The following is a 22,256-nucleotide window of genomic DNA, read 5'->3' as shown; positions in this document are numbered from 1 at the left end:
TGCAAACGTGTTACTTCATGACGTACAGCCGTAACAGAATAAGATTCGAATTCCTGACAACTCGTTCAGGCTATTGTGAGCCGACTCTTTTTTATTGATAGACAATAACTTTATTTATCGTGCACTGTCAGCTTCACAACATTGCAGATAGTTTATGTTCACATACAGCTACATGACACACTGCATGAAAGGTCATATTTGAAAAGTCATAATAGGAGCACTTTAAGTTTATGAAAATTCTTTATGAACAATATTTTATATAAAATATATATTTTATGAAATATGTTGAACTCTAAACCTGCTAGAAAATCAAAGCCATAAATCTAAACAAGTTGTGTTCCAAATTTGAGGTTGATATCTCAAAAAAATGAGCTTTCAAGAGGATTTTGTATGGGCACAGTATCAAATTGTCGCCATTAGATGCCAGCAAAACTCCGCTGGTGCACAAAGTGGTTGGATTTGTGATTTGCAGTAGAGTTTTTCTCTCTCAAATATTACAAACACACACACATTTTTTTTATGACACGCATACAAACCACACTCCGACATCCATACCAACACACCCACACAATTATAGCTGCATTATTTATCCAAGTGGCTCTATCATATGCAGAAGCATAAATAAAACAGAAATAAAATGAGTATTTGCTTTATTGGCCAAATCTAAAAAAAAAAAAAAAAAAATGGCACCATCTGGTAAAAAATTGTAAAAAAAAAAAAAAAAAAAAAAAAAAAAGACATTTTGAAGCCTTGCCAGCAGAATTAAAGTCTATTAACAAAAATTGCATAATTTTACAGTTGAATGGCACTGTGATTAACAATAGCAGTTTTAATGGGTTTCCATGGGGACATTTTTGTCCTTAAGGTCCTGAGAGGAACTATTTTTTGTACCTAAAAAATAGATTTATTAAAGGAAATAGGGGTGAAATAGTAAAAATCCAATAAAAATACACACCTGTGCCAAAATTTATGCAGCTGGCAATAACACAGGCAAAATAAAAAAAAAACCAAATAAACAAAACTGAAATGGACAAAAATGTCCAAAAGGTCGCACAAGAGTTAAAAAGAGGAAATCAATAACTTTTGTAGTTTTAAGCTTTATCTTTATATAATTTAGATTTTTATATAATTTAGTGTTTGATAACTTTATTAAATTAGTTACAAATTTAAAAATTAAATTTAAAAGGCTATATTTTCTTGCTGAAGGGTCTTTATTATAATTGGTTTATTTGAAGATTGTTTTAAGTTCACTTGAATTAGAAGTTATTTTTTAAAGTCTAATAAATGTTAAAGTGATAGCTCTCAATTATAATGTAATGTTGAATGGTGATAGTCAGTGATTAAATATTAGGAAAACAATTCAGAGACATCAGTTGTAATCAGTGATACTTCCCCTCGGTCATAAAAAAGATGACATTAAACAAATATTAAAAATATACTTTTTTATGTTGTTTCTACATTATTTTGAAGCTTTAATGTGAAATGATTGCAATATAAAGTATAATTAAAAATTTTAATGTCAGGTAGGATTAATCGTGATTCATTTCTGAAAAAAAAAATATGCGATTAAGTAATTTTTTTTAATCATTTAACACCACTAGTATAAATGTGTTTACTGTCACATTTGATAAATTTTATATTATATTTTAGGAATATTAGCAACTGTGTTAACTGAACTTTGGATGTGGATCTTCACACCAGATATACAGTATATGAGTGGATTTTCCTATTTATCTTTTATGTTTTTTAGACAAAAAATGTTGAAGTATCCACTGATTTCTTCCCGTAAGAGTGGGCGAGGCCATTTGTAAATTTTATGGGTGTGGCTTCCGGACTCATTTACGTCCAGCTATTTTTAGCTGTGAAAAACAGCTCGTTTTGCTGCTTGATTTTACAAATTGGTGTGTCACAAAGCTATTCTATTCTGCAGTCAAAAGTGGTTACAGGAGTCACATTTCCCATCAATAACAGGCATCAATATCAGTTTTAAATGGTCATAAGAAACTACAGGAGTGTAGAACGTATTAATCATTTTCATAAACTGAATTACTGAAGAATAACAATTTTGTGTATTGGTATCATAGCTAATGATATAAGTATAAGCACTAGTTTCCAGATGGTTGTACTGATGGATGTCCCTCCTGCAGTCATTTGCCTTTATGACTACACTCTCTGTCTGCAATAATGCCGCTTTAATGGCTCGTGGATCAATAGACGCTCTCACCACCCATAAAGCCAAGCCCATACATGCAAATATATGTGCAACAATACGGTATACATTTACATTATATAACATCTATAAACTGAAACAGGATGATTTCAGAAGAAAATATGATCGATGTTTGTGCATGCAAAACGCACTGCCACAATGCTAAGAAATTGAAAAGGCAATGCTATGTGCTAAATTGTTCTTAGTGGTTCTTATAAAATATATTATTGTTGCTTGACTAAAAACCTTGCAGTCTCACAGTTACATGCAGCTGCAAAGGTCTTAAAAGTCACAAGTTTAAAGCTCATACATCATCTTAAATGCCAAAAAAGGTTCAAAATGTCAACACAATAAAATCAGCACCTCTGTGACTCGTTCTCGAGAAAAGCTGTGGGATAATAGCTTCACTGAGCTGGAACTCATGCCAGCGCTGCCACTCTCAAACTGCTTGTATCAATCACAGCGACGCTTAACCTGGGGCAAAGAGCTCAAAATCTTTTCTTTCACCTGATTTCCTACATCAGGTTTGTGTGTAGAGAAACCGTAGGAAGCCTTTCGCCCACAAGGGCTGCTGCTAACCGTAAAACATCTTGGGAGATCCATAAAGGTTCGAGCGGCATCTCATGGGAATGATTAAGTTTAACGATCGCTGTGTCAGGCGAGGAATATGATGCCGTTCACAGGCCCAGCAACACCCAATACTGATGTTTTCACATTTACCAATGATGTAAGTTGTTTTTATAAAGACCATAGTGATGCACCAAAATGCATAGTGATGCATGCGTTGTTTATGTGCAGATCAAAGCACGCACATGCGTTGTGATACTCTCCAAAATGGTGCTGACTATTCTTGTAGCGTCATAAAATTGCAGTTGAACCACTGATGTCACATGGACTATTTTGTCAACTTGTACAAAGACGGATGAAAAATGAAAAGTTGTGATTTTCTAGGCTGATATGACTAGGAACTATACTCTCATTCCGGCGTAATAATCAAGGAACTTTGCTGCCGTACCATGGGTGCAGCAGGTGCAATGATATTACGCAGCCGTCAACTCTGCCGGCCGCAACTCTGCATCTACACAAACTTAGTGCTGGTCACTTTCAGACGCTGCATAATATCATTGCACCTGCTGCACCCATGGTACGGCAGCAAAGTGCCTTGATTATTACGCTGAAATGAGAGTATAGTTCCTAGTCATATCAGCCTAGAAAATCACAACTTTTCAATTTCCGTCAGTCAACTATTAAATAGGAAAAATATTGTCATTATATATGGTCATTTTTGGGCGAGATGCTAACAGTCTAATCGGATTCAATGATCTATGCTAATCTATGCTAAAAGTGCAACCGCCAGACCCGGAGATCGGCTGAAAGGATTCGAAAGCGGTAAAACTCAACTATTTAACTCTAGGGGGAGTTGGACAATGAGGAGTGTTGCTTTAACAATGTTTCAGCTTTCAAATTTGTCAATTTCATTATGAAACAATAAGCATCTTTTTAATGCTCTTTAAAGGGATAATTCACCTAAAAATTAGCTATTAATTTATTCACGCTCAGGCCATTTAAGGTTGTAGGTGACTTTTTTTTTTTTTTTTCCTAGTGAAACAGTAAAGAAGATTTTTAGCAAAAACGGTGGTCCTTGGTGATTCATAATGTGCAATTCAGTGGCTGCATGTTTTTGAGAATAAAACAAAAGTGTATCGAGGAACACACAATTAATACCTCTGGCTCCTGACGATATACTGAGGTCTTATGAAGCCAAACGATCAGTCGGTGCAAAAAAGTGAACATTATTTGCAACTTTATTATCAGTAAGCCAAAACCTCAGCAAAATGGGTAAATCAGATTCTTCTCCGCAAACTGGTTCTTTCAGACAGGTTGTTTCAATAAACTGCTTCAAATAACTGATTAGTTTACGTAATCATACAATGGCGTAGGGCTGCACAATGAATCAAATTTGTAATTATGATTACAATTACAGATGCCACAATTATGTAACCGTTCAAAGGCACAATTACAAAATAATAATAATAATAATAAATAAATAAATAAATCCACTTACATTATTCTGCATGCTTAAGATGTGTATGTGTTTTTCCTACAGGTTATGTTAAGGTTTTTTTTATTGTTTTAATTTTTACATTTTTTACTTTTTTATATTTAAAGAAGAATCTGGCAGAAACCAACATCGTAGGATCATGAATGCCGATATTTTGGCTCATTTCGAGTAGGAGTTACTGTCAGGTGTCCTAAAGTGAGTTTTGATTGAGTAACTTGTAGATCTGTGCTGTTCAAGCCCCAATCAGTTTTAGATGGTTAAGTCCGATTAGGTGAACTGGCTCAACTAGTTCAACAAAAAGAACTGATTCAAAAGAATGATTCGTTCGCAAACCAAACACTCCGGACCATTTGCCTGAGGCTCTGGATTACAGGTAATACTGTTGTAAATAATGTTCAGTTTCTTGCACATACTGATTGTTTTGCTTCATAAAACCTAAATATGTCATCAGGAGCCACAGGTATTATTTTGTATCGCCTATATATACTTTTTTGACTTTAAAAGTGACGGTAGCTGTTAACTTGCATTTTATGAATCACCAAGGACCACAATTTCACCTGAAGATCTTTACTGTTCTACTGAAGAAAAAAGACACCTACATCTTACATGGACTGAGTGTGAGTACATTAACAGCTAATTCAAAGGATCATCTCTTTCTCTTTACTACTAGTTACAGCACAAAATAAACATGAATGAACATCAGAGGGTGTTGAAAGAAACAGTTCAATGAACTGAAATGTTTCATGTCTCGTGTATTTGTTCTGTCAGTGTTTCAACAGCAGAAAGATGTCAGTTAAATAGCTTGAAACAATAATGTCAGCTTGTAAACAGTAATGTCAGTGACCATAAACATGTCAGTTTGTCAGATTGGTGTCTTCATTATTTAACGTATTTTTGAATTATTCATTATGATTAATTATTACAGCCACCATTTAAATGTTTATTTCAACAAATTCGAGTAGAAACAGAACTGTCAAAAAGGCAAAAATTGGCATTGAAATACCCTTATGTGTAATTTAAATGTTTGTACAGATTTGATTAATCAATTACTAAATGAAATTTATTTTTTGATTTCAATTTTCACCTGAATAAATACTAAATTTACAATTTAGGCCCAGAACTTTAATTTTGTTGCATCACTAAAGATTAGAAACACCTAAGGTGTCCCACAATCCTCTGCAAGGTCAAGAAACACTCACCTGTGTGTTCCTCTTGCTAATTTGCTGAGTGATGTGCGCCCGTCCCGTGCTGGGATCCACACCCTCCAATGGCACCACCGCCTCCCCGATGACATCATCCCGTGCAAAGCGATCAAAGCTGAGCACCAGGAAGTGCAGCGTAAGCTCGGGCAACGAGCTGTACGGGATGCCGTAGAAGGTGAACGTCTCGTCGAACACGGGCTCCAGTGTCTTCCTCAGGACGCGCGTCTTCACCCGGTGCTTCTTCTCGGGCAGGATGGTCATCTTCACATACGGGTCGGAGCTGCCCGCCTGTTCGTCCACCGCTGGGAGCCCCTGCGCTCCCACGATTGTCACGACGAGGGCCTTCTTGGGGAAGTTGTAGTCGATGGCCAAACTGAGTGTGCCCAAAGCGGGGGAGTCAAGACTGTGGGGCGACGCCGTCTTACTGGGTGCTTCGCTGCTGCTTCCTGAGCTGCTCTCCATACAGCAGTAGTCGGCCCGGATAGGCAGCGCCCTCTCCAGTCTGGGAGGTCCCATAGGCGGTACCAGGTGGTTCATCTGTAGATGCGAGGTGCCACCTTCAGGATCCGCATCCACTAGTAGCACATCGCCGTTTCGGGACCCACGACCCCATTCTCTCAACAAGGAGCCTGATCCTGAGCGCCGGCCCACCCGTACGATCTTCTTGCTGTTGCTGAGGCTCTCGGGGTAGATGCTGATGCCTTTGAGCATGTGGATGAACTTATAGGGGGGGTCCACGGGTGGGTCATAGGGGCCACTGGTCAGCTTGTACGCACCTGTCATTTGACGATATCGCCGCTGACAGCACGTCCAAAGGAAAACGGCTACCGTCACGGAGACGACCAAGACCCCCGCGCCCAGAAAACCCGCAAGCACTGGGGACACATCTGGAAGAGACAAAGACAGAGCATTAAATTACTTCCTGTGGAAAAAGTACACTTTAGCAATCAGCATTTATATCAAGCAATTACTGTAAACTAAAATATACATTATGTAATGTGTAACTTGTATGTGGATGCACATAAGTCTTGCTGTGCATGCTTGACCAAATAAAAAATGCACTGGGTAAATAAGTTCAGACCGCTCATTTGCATACTGACATGGTTGAGTGCTGTTAATACACAATCACCATTTTAGATCAACCAACTAATACTGTATAAGATTTCCATTCAAACCAAAAGCATAAATCTAGGCTACGCATTGCCGATTTCAGAGCAGTACGCAAAACTGAGACACAGGGTTGCCAGGTTTTCACGACAAAACCCACCCAATTGCTACTCAAAACTAGCCCAAAATTAGCCCAATAGCATTTAGGAGGGGATCCCGCAGTAAAATTGCATTCCGGGGGGGTAAAAAAAAACACATATTTTGGCGGGGTTTCTCTGGTAAACTTTGCATTCCAGGGGCTAAGTGTCATGTTATTATGGTTGCTTCAACTCATAGACATCAGTGTTAAAGTAGCCCAGTTCTATAGGAAAACTGCAGACTTGGCAACACTGACTTTTATTCACTGAGCACTAAAACTGACAGCACATATGTGACCATGGACCATAAAACCAGTCATAAGGGTCATTTTTTTTTAAAGTAAGAGTTTTATACATTGTCTGAAAGCTGAATAAATAAGCTTTCTATTGATATATGTTTGTTAGGAAAGGACAATATTAGGCTGAGATACGAATATTTGAATATCTGGAATCTGACGATTAAAAAAATCGAAATATTGAGAAAATCACCTTTGGAGTTGTACAAATGAAGTTCTTAGCAATGCATATTACTAATCAAAATTTAAGTTTCGATATATTTACAGGAGGAAAATTTACAAAATATCTTAATGGATCATCGTGATCTTTGGCACAAAAGGTTGCTATAAATATACCCATGCTACTAGTTTTGTGGTCCAGGGTCACATATACTTGCTGGCAACCCGCTAAAATAAAAGCTTGCTGATTTTAGGTTTAAAAATGTTAAAAATTTATAAAAAAGTAAATATTTGCATTGTATTTTTAAGTGTACTATAAAATAATTGTATTTTTTATGTTATACTCATTTTTAATTTTCAAAATCTAGTAGTATTAAAACACTTTATTATTATTTAATTTAAAAAAAACTAAATAAATAAAGTGCAATAATACTACTATTACTATTGTAAATCATTTTATTTTTACAGTTTTATTTAATGGGTCACACTATGTGCAGTATGAGCATCAAAACAAATCTCCAGGTGCTCTCATCAGAACCAGACTGAAAAATATAATGTATATAATATATGACATATCTGAGTAATATATTTGCAATTACACAACTGTAGTGATGAAACTACAATTTAGTACTTTTAATAATTATTCACTTTAAATGTAATATTGAATTAAAAAAAAACTTTCATGTGCTTTAGTATGTTAGTCAACACATCAAAATAATTGTACTTCTTTAAAGAATGACAAACGATTATTAAAACATATGTTTGGATTAATTTGGCAAGGCACAATCATGAAAGTGTTTCTTTAAAAGTACACATAAGTGGCATTTTAGTTCTTTAATATTATGTTATCTACAAGTACGGTTTTATAAAAATATACTTTTAAGATTAAGACTATAAATGCACATTCAATACAATTAAGCATCATTATGTTTCACAAGGGGCATCATGATTAATCAATTTAATCACACTTAATTTGGTGTCTTAAGACTTGACTTGGACACCAGATTAGAGATTAATGACATGTTTGATTCTAAAAGTGTATTTTTTTTGAATAGCATGACACTGTTTAAAACAAAAAGTCTTTCGACACTCTTTGTCATGATCATTTGATGACAGATTGCTTAGCATGGAGGATCAGACTAAAAATAGAACACAAAAAAACCTTCATGTGACATTTTGCCAAATAAAGTGTAATTGATGCTAAAGATACAGGTATATGCAGGTATACTATAAGGACAACAAAATATTGAGTAGATATTTACAGAAAAAAAAAACATAAATGTTATTCATTGTTTATTTTTTAAGCCAGTCGGCCACTTACTGACCACCTTGATCATTAATAAACACTAATTTAAAAATGTGAATGGTATTAAAATCTTTAAAACATTATAAATCTTCTTTTAAATAAATATGATGTAATAAACAAGAAAATTGCTAAAAAAAAAAAAAGCATGAAATTGCCATGTGTAAAGACTTATTATTAAACTATTACCACATGGAATTTGAGAATTGACTTGTGAATCAAGACTTCAGATTTGACTTTAACTGGAAACTTGTCATTATTCAAGGTAAGAAAACATTAATCTACAATATACCACAGCAAACTGCCTTGTTTGACCTTGAACAAATACATAAAACTAGATCTCACAGCAAAACACAGAAACATTTTGCAGTTTGCAGGCACCCACTCGTTTCAGAACGACAGTTTCTTCCCTCAGGCTGCAAGGTTAAAGATGCCAGAATATTGCAGAAACGGAGCAAAGCGATCATTCATACCGCAAGCGATCAAGTTACTAAATAAATATCCTTGACCTCGGGAAAAGTTGAAAGCCACTCTTTTAATTTTTGTGTTTGCGTACTGTAATGTGTTGTTTGTGCTTTTAATATATATTTTGGACATGCTATTATAGAAATTATTTGAATTTGTTGCTGATTTTTATGTTTTCTTTTGTTTAAATGTATGTCATGAAAATTTTACACAAATAAACATGCAGAAAACATTAACAATTTTAACATGAATGAATAACATTACCAAACCACATTACTTTTACCAAACCACAGAAAGTAATATCATGCAAAATCTTTGCATATTAAGCAGAAAGTATTTTTGCACAAAAAAATGACACACTTTGCCTTCAAAATTTGTAACTAAATACTGTGCACACTTCATTTTCTTCATAACTCATTATAGTTTAGTTTAGATTGTGACCCACATTCACAGAGAGCTGTGGGTGATGAAGAATTGGATGAGGTTTCCAGAGAAAAACATCTGGCCTCAAAGTGAATTAAACAGAACAACAAATATGGCCACCAGTGGCCTCAAACTGAGGTAAGAGACTGACCTAGTTAGATGCAGAACAGAGAGAAACAAGAGAGAACACAGAAAAAAAAAAAAAAAAAAAAACAGCAGTAGCGCTTCAGGTCAGTTCAGGCAAAGGCAAAAACATGTAGGCTATATGAAAAAAGAGATTTATGGAGTATAATTACAGAACGTGTTTGTGAGGAAGAAAAGGTGCAGTCAAATTAAAAAATGAGCTTTCTAGATATTGAAATTATCCATGGTAATGAAAAACTATTTTCTGGGTATTGCAGGATAACTCTTGCTCTTGGCTGCAGCTTGGATTCTTTCCTGTTTAATTCATGACTGTTTGCTTCTTGCTTGTTCCACAGCCATTTGCGAGCTAATGGGGCAGATGCTGAGCGCAGCAGTTATATTTATGATCATGGGTTCTTCATTGCAGTCCATGAAAGGTTCCAGCCATAGCATTCACCTGACTGGTGCATTTACTTTCACACAAACCCAATCTTCACACACAGACGTCTCTTCTGTTTCATTAAAGGAGGCAAAACTGACAGTGCCGACTGAATCTGCTTATTTATACTGCTGTCATAACTGGCTCATTAAAACAAATCCCCCAAAACGTTCAAATATCAGCAACCATACCATAACAAGCTTAACCGGAGCTGGCAGGTGCTGCTTTTGCCCCACGCTGCAGGGCATTCAATTAGGAAACATCACACTGTGGGTTCCCTCTGCCCAAACACCTTTAATAACAGCCGTGGAAACACGCTAATGTCCGGAGGGCACGACATATGACTTCAGGACAACATGAGACATTCACAACCTGTTTATTTTAATAATGTAATGTATACGTGAGTGAAACAGGATATTCAGCTAGGAAATTTATGTTGATTTTATTCATCGGGAACTGGTTCATAAAAAGTGGGCGTTTCACAATAACTTGTTTGGACAATAGCTATTGTCTGTGGGAAATATATGAAACTCTAGATGGCGCTGGTTGATGAGATATTAATGTAAACTGATAATATTCACAGCATTAAACTACTTGGCACCAGCCGATTGGTTCATTTTGCATACATAGCCAATGAGCTTGCTGCTTTACATTTAAATGGCTGGTTAGTATTCACTAGGGCATTCTGCAGCGTGTCTCTGAAACCAGTTCCTCCTGTATAAATCTGCTACAGGTTATTATATATGCTATTCGTGCAGCAGCCGTATGACTTAAATACTCACAGCAGCATATCTGAGTATGAATTGGCAGTGGCAAGGTCCTGTACTTGCTTTGAAGCAGCAGCAGCAGCAATAATCTACAACAACAGCAATTACCAACAGATCTTTTACGCCAAGACCAAATACATTAACACTGTCATCCATTGGCTATCGATCAATATATATATATAATATCACTTTGTTTAATTTAAAGGGATCATCGGATGCTCATTTTCCACAAGTTGATATGATTCTTTAGGGTCTTAATGAAAAGTCTATAATATACTTTGGTTAAAAATTCTCAATGGTAGTGTAAAACAACACCCTTTTTACCTTGGCAAAATGAGCTCCGCAAAAATCATCTCATTCTGGTCGAGGCTGCTTTAAATGTTAATGAGCTCTGCTCGCCCCGCCCCTCTTTTCTCTCTGTGGAGTGACGAGCCTGTTTATTTTAGCCGCATTTAGCCGCGTTTAGTTGCTAAACTTGCTAACTAGCAAGTTATTAGGAAAGACGATTGCAAAGACAATACAAAACCCTTATACTCACTTCTGCTATAAGTGAAGCTGGATCACGAATGATTTGCACAAACATAGACGGATATATGTAGATCGGGAGGCGCATTTCATTCACAAACAAACATAATCCACTGCATCTTCAGCGGCTCAGATGTCGTGAGTAAATGATGACCACTATGTTCATTATTACATCCAGCAACACAACACCTCAATTGCTTAATCGGAGATATTCTTGTCTAACTTACATCCTGCTCCGGCATCGAAACAATGGTGATCAGACTGTTACAGCTGATGTAGTGTGGGTCTGAGGTAAGACGCTCATGTCAATCAACTATCGTGGGAGCGGCCTCTGTTGGTGTGACACCACACCGACAGGCATCTGAGAATGGCTCAATTTGAAAAAGGGGATATTATTTTTACAGATTAATTAAAAACTACTGCATGGATTTTTATCATTATAGGGTAGATTTGTACATACACTGCCAACACACATTAATGTACAAACAACATGCAACTGATGACCCCTTTAAAGACTGTAATTAACAGTGTTGGAGAAAGTTACTTTTAAAAGTAATATATTACAGTACTGAAAAAGTAACTAATTGAGTTACTTTTTCTCATCTGGGCTGGGCTTTCTTGTTTGTTTTTAATATAAAAAGGTTCTATTTTGCCAAATTTACGTGTGAACAGTAGAGGGCACTTCTTAAACAAACCTTTCAGCTGTGTGGGCATTCTTGATTGCATGAACACTCTTCAGCAAATAAATAAATAAACAAATGTAATATTTATCTAAAGTCATTTTTGCTTTTAGTCTGGTTGAATTGGATCATCGAAAGACAGCAGCAAAGACACAGGTTAATAAAATGGGATTAAATACATAAGATATTTGTGTTATTTAACATTTAATTATTGCAGGTTTGAATCATATTCTGAGTTTGCATTTCACTGTTTTTTTTTTTTTTATTTAGAGGAATACTAAATCTGTTTTTGTACAACTGAGAGCTTGCATATGGATCCGCCCGCTTCATGTCTCGCTCGCTCCGTAACAGAATAACAGAAGCATCTTTCTTTTATCAGACAAAACTGTTCAAAAAGACAGTAAAGAAGAAGAAAGGGAGATACTGTGTGTCTGTCAAAATAAAATTCCCAATTCCGATGCTTATCGGCAAATATATGAAGGTTTACAACTGCTACGATAATTAAAAAGTTCCAAATATCAGTTAATAGTGACTGCATTTACAATTTTAAAGAATATTTAAAGGGGTCATCGGATGCCAATTTCCCACACGTTGATATGAAACGTTAGACCAGGGGTGCTCAACCCTGTTCCTGGAGAACTACCTTCCTGCAGAGTTCAGCTCCAACCCTGATCAAACACACCTGAGCCAACTAATTAGGATCTGAAGGAGCACTTGATAATTACAGACAGGTGTGTTTGATCAGGGTTGGAACTAAACTCTGCAGGAAGGTAGATCTCCAGGAAGAGGGTTGGGCACCCCTGCGTTAGGGTCTTAATGAGAAGTCTATAACATACTTTGGTATGTAAAAAAACACCCTTTTACCTTGTCAAAATCAGCCCTGTTCAGAGCGAGCCGTTTTGTTGCATTTGCCTTTAAATGCTAATGAGCTCTGCTCACCCCACCCCTCAATATGTGAAGTGACGAGCTGTAATGTTTACATTAGCCGCATTTAAACTTGCTAACTAGCACATTATTAAGAAAGGCAATTTGCAAAGATGCATAAAACCCCCTTATACTCACTTCCGCTGTAGGTGAAGCTGCATCATGAATGATTTGCGTGAACATAGATGCATTAATGTAGATCGCGGGGCGCATTTCCTTCAAAAACGAAAGTAACGTTAATCCTCTGCGTCTTCAGCGGCTCAGATGTCGGGAGTAAATGACGACTGCTATGATCATTATTACATCCAACAGAACACCTCAATCGCTCAATCTGAGTCATTCTTGTCTTCCTCCAACACTGGAGTCGAAACAATGGCGGACAGTTCACAGCTCACTCAGCTCAATCAGGGCGGGTCTAAGGTAAGACGGCCGTGTCAATCAACTATCGTGGGAGTGGCCTGGGTTTTTGTGATGTCACACAGACAAGATGCTGAGAATGGCTTGATTTGAAAAAGGGGATATTACTTATAAAGATAAAAAAAATACCACTGGGGGGATTTTTATCATAATAGGGTGGTTGTGCACACATACTGCCAACACACATTTATGTTCAAACAACATGTAAAAGTGCATTTTGCATCCGATGACCCCTTAAAATGTGACATTACTTACAACATTAACCTAAAACAACATCTAAATAGCTATTTAGCAATTGGTCAACCAATTAGCTTGCACGGCTTTGATGACATCATTAGAAAATGGAATTTGTTTTAGAGTTTGAGCATTTCATGTTGACTTTTTACAAAAAACTCACTGGTAGGTTCTGTGTTTAAAAGTGCTTTCTTTGATAGACTGGATTCCACTGGCTCCATTTTCTTTGTCATTCCCTTTCTGTCTCATCCTCTTTCATTTCTCCATTCACTGACTTGACACTTTTCCCTATTCTCTTTTTGTTAAATTCATTTCACACCCTTCTTTCTTGGCCCCTCTCCTCCCCTCCACTTCTCTCATCTCTTCGTTCCTCTCGCCAAACTCCGAACTCCAAGGCCCGGGGTGGTGAAGTGCTCAGGTCGCCGTGGCAACGCCAGGTCCCTTTCTTTGCTCATGGCAGTCAGAGCTGACTGGAATTGTGAGTCGGGCCGGCTTCAGTGAGCTGATGAGAACAGGATGTGCTCTCCTGCTCCGCACAACAACTCCTTAAGGAAACGCCAGCCAATGGGAACACAGAAAGCAACCACATGCCGAGCAACAACACACAACAAAACCGTCTAGGGAGACAAGCCACCAAAAACACTTCCTGCTGAAAATGTAATTTAGTGAAACAGTACGTCACCAAATAACACAGTCAAATGTGCTCTTTGTAATTTAAAAAAATGATAAAATAAACTACACAATTGCGAAGTTATAATTACCAGGCCACTTTCAGAAATAGCACATGATAAATCAAAATGGCTGTAAATACCAAGACATACTCTTTAGCATTACTTTAAAACAAGTACTTATTACTGAAATAATATACTTTAAAAGAATATACTTAAGTTTCAAGTTTTTGGATACTTAATTGCATGTTATTACTATGTAATGAAAATATATTACAGTTTAAATTTATGTTAAATGCACTTTAAGAAACTAAGAATGCACTGTTGACAAATTTAAAGGAACAGTTTGGCCAAAAATGAAAATTGTCATCATTTACTCATCCTCAGCCTGAGTTTCATTTTTTATAAGATTGCTTGTAAACAAACAGTTGATGGTCCCCCTTTCGTAGCATGGAAGAAAATACTATGGAAGTGAATGGCTACCGTCAACTGTTTGGTTATAAACATTCTTCAAAATATCTTTCGTGTTCAACAGAAGAAAGAAACTCTGACAGTCTTAGAACAACTTGAGAATGAGTTTTGAGAATTTTCATTTTTAGGTGAACTGTCCCTTTAGGGCTTAAAGGAAATCTTTATATGTAATTTCATAATTACTTTTATTGTCTTTGAAATATAGTTAAAGTGAACTACTGAATGCACTATCAAGCATTTATGACTAAGACTAAAATATGATTATATATACATGTGTATTTAAATAAATTATACATTTGTAATGATGGCATTGCAATTTTATATAGTTAAAATATATTAACTTTAAATGCAATATCAAGTAACACACTACAGTTAGAATTATCATTACTTTTATTACTCAGTACTTCACCTGTTATTATGCTAATCAACACATCAAAATAACTACTATTTTAAAATATGATAAAAGATGAATAAAACAATGATTAGTGTACTTAAGTGTGTTAAGAAACAGTCATGAAAGTATCTCACTTACACTTAAGCGATCTTATATTTAAGTAATATTTTTACAAGTGTAAGTTCAGTTTTTAAATTACATACTTTAAAGATATACACTACAAGTGTGTATTCAAAACCATGAAACACACTTCTTTTTCAAAATATTCAAAATAATTTCACAGAAATTTTGTGAACAAAAAAATCCATTGTCTATTGTTAATATTGTAATGATGTGTGAAGCACAGAATCACTTTTAAACCAAGCAGCTTTCTGTTGGTCATTGTGGTGAAGCTGTTGTGACCATCTTGAACTTGCTGCAAAAAGTGGCACAAAATTTCAGATCACATGTTTTGGGTTTTTTAATTTACACAAATATCTTAATTTGTGTTCTGAAGATGAACAAAGGTCTTACGGGTTTGAAACGAGGATGTGAGTAATTAATGACAAAAATTTCATTTTTGGGTGAACTATCCAAAGTCTCATGTACAATCATACACAATCATTTGCTCCACACAGACACACACAGCATTAACTACATTTCTGACAGCAAATTAACTGCTTTAATGTAAAACGTCAGTAATGCTCTGCAGGACTCAATCTGAGAGAAAGATAGAGTGCTGCATGCCTATTACTGCAGCTCGTCGACCACTCAAGAGTGACTCATGCAAGACCCTACAGGTTTACTGAGACCTCAATTAAATTAATGCAATAAAACATTTCATTTATGCTGTTAGTTAATGAGAGATGGTTACTCATGGAAAACTTTTAATTTGACATTATATAAGTGTATTTAAGTGTGTTATGAAACAGTCACGAAAATGTGTCTTTAAGTGTTTTTTTATTTCATTAATATTATATTATCTGCAAGTACAGTTTATTAGGGGTTCAAGCGCATAGCGGTGCCATAGAAGAACCTTTTTTGTTTCATAAAAGGTTATTTGTGGCAAAAGAAGGTTCTTCAGATTATAAAAAGGTAAGAAAGAAATGGTTCTTTAAAGAGCCTTTGACTGAATGGCTCTTTGTGGAACCAAAAATGGTTCTTCTATGGCATGGGTGCCCAACCCTGTTCCTGGAGATCGACCTTCCTGCAGAGTTTAGTTCCAACCCTGATCAAACACACCTGTCTGTAATTATCATAGATCCTAATTAGTGTTTGATCAGGGTTGGAGCTGAACTCTGCAGGAAGGTAGATCTCCAGGAACAGGGTTGAGCACCCCTGTTCTATGGCATCGCTCTGAAGAACCTTTTAAAGAACCTTTATTTTTAAGAATGTGTCTTACGTTGTTGGAATCCTTGGCTCATGCTGGACAAAACGCACACAATTCGATCATGAGCCTGGCAACATTTTCGGCTATTTCGGATTTTCTGAAAAACCTACTTTTGCCAACCAGTCCTAGGTTTCTCACCCTATTGGAACCAAACCAGTGCAGAAAGATTCTCTGGAGAGTGAATATCAATAATAATCAAAAAAAGTTTAACTTTCGTCTCATTGTCGCAAAGGGACGCCAAAATGTTTGAAAGGAGCGGGGCTACTTTTAGTAAAATGCTTATAACTCCTAAACGGAATGAGATATCTTCACCAAACTCAGAACACTTATGTAAGAGCTCAATCTGAGGTCACAGGGGGAAAATCATGGAGGTTTGCCACTTTGTGGTGCTATAAGAGGGAAAAGCATAAAAATGGCTATAACTATGCAACCATTTGTCCTACCGACATGAGAATTGCTGTGCACGATTTGGTTCCAAAGTGTCACAAGTGTCTATAAGGACATCTGTGTATCTCAAAAAAACTCTAGAATCACTCCTGTCAATCAAATCGTTCGTTAAATGATTGAGAAGATGTAAAAAAATCTACTGTTGTGAACTAGTCCTAGGTTTTTCATCTCGAAAAAACCACTGCAGTACAATTCTCTGGACTCTCTAGGTGAATAATTATCAAAAAATGTTGAAATTTACTCTTTGGGAAGCTATAATGGAGTCATTTAGATAAGGGGCCTGTCCAAATTTACCCAAAATCCTATAAAGCCTAAAAGAAAACTCAAAACTTTGCAAAACCTGCTGAGCACATGCGACAGGTGATTCTAAACAAGCATGCAAAGTTTAAAGGAGATTAGACCACAACTGGCGCTATAACAGTCATAACTGTTAAAAAAACATGCTTTTTTTTAACATTTTACTTTTTAAAATCACTGATTTAGGTGGTTACAGGCTTTCTAAATAATGTCTTTCTTCATACGTGTTTAAATGCCTTAAAGCGACTGAACCCCGGTAATTGCTGTTTGCAGCTATATTTATTACAAATATACTTTTAAGATTTTAAGCACACAAAAGTGCACATTCAATACAATTATGTGCACTTTTCCACAATGACTTGGGTCTCTGCTTCAGTGTAAGAATGTGTGATTTTTTTATGCATTTTATTAAAACTTGTATGGCACAAAACAATATCACCTCTCCTCAATATGCATGAATTTGATTTGAAAGTCTCAATACTTCAGTATAGTTAAAATCCCTAAAGAATGAGCAATAGTAATGCTGATGCATGCATTAAACATTAACATTATCATTTCAGGTACCAAAATCCTGTTCTGCACTGAGAGTAGTGAGAAACATCCAGACATTTTGTGGAATGAGCAGCATGGAGTCTGATAATAAGAGACAAAGATATGAGAAAGAAAGAATGAACAGCAAGAAGAATATATTATACAAAGATACCCTGTGACAAATGGAGAAGAAAGAGCGAGAGGGAGCGCTAGATTAAAAAGAACAGAGAGACAACTCCAGATTGAAAGCAGCGTCTCTGATACCGAACTCAAAAGAAAGAAATCTGTCACGTTTCTGTAAAGTGACTGTATCTGCTAGCACAGCCGTTTAATACTATTCTGAAATGTCTGACCCTGATTTCGACCCCGCTGGCTTTATATTTCCTGACATTTTACCGAAATTATTCTGGCTTTCTGTTTTTCCCTCTTTTATCTCTTTTTCCCCCAGCTTCGGTCGACCCCGCCCTGCTTCAATCCACACAAAGGCCGGACCCTCCCCGACTCAACTGGACACTATACGACCCCCGGAGGGACTCTGAATCCGATGATGTCACTTTTGGCTGCATGTTTAAAAGCCAGCTGCTTCTGTTGCTTAGAAACGACCCCTCTGAGAGACCAAGAGAAGGGAAAAAATAATTTTGCCAGCTGATACACTCAGCTCCCGTTCTGATAATTGCTTTATAAATGATAAATTAGTGTCAGTATTCTAGCTGAAATCTGACATGGTAGTTACAAGGAAACAAGTATCTAAATGACCTCTGAATAACTATTAGCGATGGATGCTAAGCCTATTGCTCATACTTATAATTATGGATTGAGCATGAATGAGACCTCAAATTAAGTGCGCTTACTTTTCAGTTGTACTGATTGTTTACTTTGGTTAAAATTCCTCAATGGTCGTGTAAAACAACACCCTTTTTATCATGTCAAAATCAGCTCTGTTAACAGCGAGTCCTTTCGGTGCATGCCTCTTTAAATGATAATGAGCTCTGCTCACCCCGCCCCTCTCTTCCATTTTTTGTGTATTCGGTGGCGTGCCACCATCAAAAACAAAACTAATCCACTACATCCTCAGTGGCTCTGATGTTGGGAGAAAATGAAGACTCTTGTGTTCACTTTTACATCCAAATACAAAACACCTGCATACAAGACATTGTTGTCGCTACAGCTGCTCGAGCACTGAGTGAATGGCAGACAGTGTACAACTGGCAGAAAGGTTGGGTTGAAATATGCTAATACGGGACAGTCCATAAGCGGTCGTGGGCGGGGCCTGAGCAATATGACATCATACTACTCAGAAAATAAAAACGGCATGATAATAGCAACTGCACTATAAAAAACAAAACAAAACAAAAAAAACAATTTGTTGAGTCAACTTAAAATAATTTGTTATCCTGCTGCCTTAAAATTTTAAGTTCAGTCAACTCAAATAAGTTTAGTCAACTGGAAATGTTAAGTTGCACGAAGTGACAACTTACACAGTGTCCTAACTACACGCAACGTGACACTGCGACACACGATAAAAGGTATCTTTTCCATGTTAATCTGAGTTTTTGTCCTAAAACAAAAACTCAGGCGCCTTTAAATAAAAAGCATTATTAGCCGCGACATGCTAAATTTGTAATTTAGAAATTTAGTTTCTATTTCCACAACATCGCAGCTGGAACAACAACATACAACCTATGACAGTGATAATCTCAGGTGCTGATTATGTGCTTTTTTCAGTGTTAAAAGTGTCTAATGAGAGTTTGAATATCATATTGCGTGACATTTATAGCCATACTGAAAGCAACAATAGACAGTTTACCTCAGATCTTGAAAATAAATTAAAGCAAACATGGAGGCTTAAAACTGCGAACTCAATGTGAACCAACAAGTGTATTCCACAACAAATATGGTATCAGTCACTCAGTATGTAGTTTTAATTATGTTTAAAAGGTTTAATATTTATCAATTAGATCATAAACTTGCCCATTTCCTGTCACATCGTGTCTGGTGTGGACACCCAAATTGCTTGTCGCTGGAATCATGTCACGTCATGTGTAGTTAGGACATGGTGTTAGATATTTGAGTTGGCTAAACAAAAAATTTGGTTTGTTAAACTTAAAAGCTGGGCTTGTTACACAACTGCCTTAAAATTTTAAGTTGAATCAACTCAAATATCTAAGTTGTCACTTAGTACAGCATAACATTTCAAGTCAACTAAACTTTTTTGAGTTGACTGAACTTAAAATGTTAAGGCAGACTGGTAACAATTTTTTTTGAAGTTGACTCAGATTGTTTTTTACAGTGTGTTTAGGTTTTTTGGCAATTAAAAATAGTATGCAAACACCATGTAAAAATAAATTTTGCATCCGATGTCCCCTTTAATTAGGTCAAAAATCACTCTCAATTACATTTACAGTAATATAAATGTAAGCTTTAAGACATTCCCGTGTGATTACAATTAACTTTAAGTGCCTAAAAATATTAATTTTGGTTTGCACTGTAATAATCTTTTTTTTTCTTTTTTTAATTGCACAAAGCCAGAATATCTGGTCTCTAATTGGTCAACATCCAGACTTGACCCAAAGCACCCTAGCAACACACTAAAATAACTCAGAACACACAGTGACAGCAACCTCTGCACAGGCGAACATCACTTCTGTTTTTATCATTACATTTGAATTGTAAATGAGACGTCTTTTAATGCTCCAGAATGTTCGACGGTCCTCTCGACAGATATTAATGTACGTCAGCAGGCTCATTTCTCAAAAAACCAATACATTATCTACGCCAAACACGCCTCTGATTATGACACACTCCATAATGTGCTCCAGACACACAACCGTGAGCCGAGCATGAGTGTGTACGCGTGTGGGCGAACATGATTAATAAGCTGGACAAAATGGCCCACAAATGAGAAATGAGCCCATTGTCTGTAGTCACCGCTGAGTTTTTAAAAGGGTGGAATTCGTGATGAGTAGAAATTATGAGAAAGCAGAATGGGAAAATGATGAGGTTACGAAAAGAGGATCATGGTGTGGACAGGTGTGAATAATGATGCTCAGCACCGCTAGATTCTTGTTCCTTTGTTTTCGCTCACACGCCACCCGCACTTTTGCTCTGCGTTCAGCAGGATCACAAAAGGGTTTAGTTAGCTGCCATGTCAGGCCGGTTCCCGCTCCGTATCGGCTGTCAGTGGTAATGTGTCAGTAGCAGCAGCGTGAGAATGAGGATCAGCCGCAGTCGTGTTGTAGAGAGACACTGTGTGCTGGATTTCAGCAGGGACAGAGAAGACGTGTCACTCTGACACCAGTCACACGCATAAATCAAACCATTGTTCAATCACTGCAGCTTCACACACCCTCTACACACACACACACACGAGAGAGAGAAAGAGAGAGAACAAGACATATACACTTTGCAGATATGTGTGATAAGCTGAGATCAAATATAGTCAAGGCTAGAACTTCACTTCAAAGCCTCTTCGTCTTCAAAAACAACTTGAATTGAATTATTAATTATTTTTTACTCTGCAGTAAAAAGAGTTGGAAAAAGATCTGTTTTAATTGCTATCTAACAGTTCAAAGAAATAAAATAAAATAATAAAATAAAATAAAAAATAAGTAAAATAAAATAGTAACACTACAATAAGGTTTTAACCTTTTCTTAACTTTATTTATTTATTTATTTATTTCGAGCTATTAAAAAAAATGCAAAAGGAAAAAACACAATAATAAATATACAAATGAAATAAGAATAAACTTAAAACCAAATCAATGCAATTTAACATACATCATAAAAAAGAAAACATTAGATTCATTAGTTAACAATAGTTAACTAACTATATTAGTTAACATTAACTAAGAATGATCAATTCTTCTACAGCATTTTTAAAATTTTTTTAGTTAATGTTAATTTCAACATTTACTAATCCATTAATAAAATCACAAGTTGTGTTTGTTAACATTAGTTAATTTACTGTGAACTTACAATGAACAACTGTATTTTTATAACTAACATTAAGGATTAATAAATAGTGTAATAAATGTATTGTTCCTTGTTTGTTCATGCTAGTTAATACATTACTGTTAAGAAATGTCACCTTATTGTAAAGTGTTACCAATAAACTAAACTAAACTAAACTAAAATATATAAATAAACAGTACCTAAGCTCCCCATTACACAAACACACACACACAACTAAATTGGTTGCTAAATTGGACCTCTGTCTAAAAATGCTAACCTTAAAATGTGCTTCATGTGTAAATTATTATTTACATATTTGATAGAAGAATAATTTTGAATAATTTAATTTAACAACACAGAATCAACATAAAAAAACTCTAAGTTACTCAAATAAATAGTGATAACTCTTTAAGGTAATAACTGCAGGATATCAGTGTACAGTAATAGAAAATATTATTTCAGTTTTCCTACTTCAAAATTTACTATGTTGCTTCTTTCTTCTATGTAATTGTTTGTGAAATGTACTACCAATTTCTGAGTGAAATTTGTTTTTATCATGTGTAACAGTAAATTAAACATTAAATTTTAAAGTGAACTATTTTCTTGCAAAAATGCTTCAACAATCGTTGTGTTATTTACAAAGCCAAAAACAGGTT

At 36.0% G+C, this 22,256-nt stretch overlaps 1 protein-coding gene across 1 annotated transcript in view; it reads right to left on the bottom strand.

Moving 5' to 3' along the window:
• Positions 1 to 22,256, bottom strand: part of syt11a (synaptotagmin XIa) — a 37,967-nt gene that overhangs the window by 10,184 nt on the left and 5,527 nt on the right. The window contains exon 2 of the mRNA XM_051136607.1: positions 5,471 to 6,360. Coding sequence (XP_050992564.1) covers positions 5,471 to 6,360 — 890 coding nt within the window. The remainder of the gene's footprint in view (positions 1 to 5,470; positions 6,361 to 22,256) is intronic.

Source organism: Labeo rohita, chromosome 19, assembly GCF_022985175.1.
Source record: "Labeo rohita strain BAU-BD-2019 chromosome 19, IGBB_LRoh.1.0, whole genome shotgun sequence".
Lineage (NCBI taxonomy): Eukaryota > Metazoa > Chordata > Actinopteri > Cypriniformes > Cyprinidae > Labeo > Labeo rohita.
This window is presented reverse-complemented; position numbering and strand designations above follow the sequence as displayed.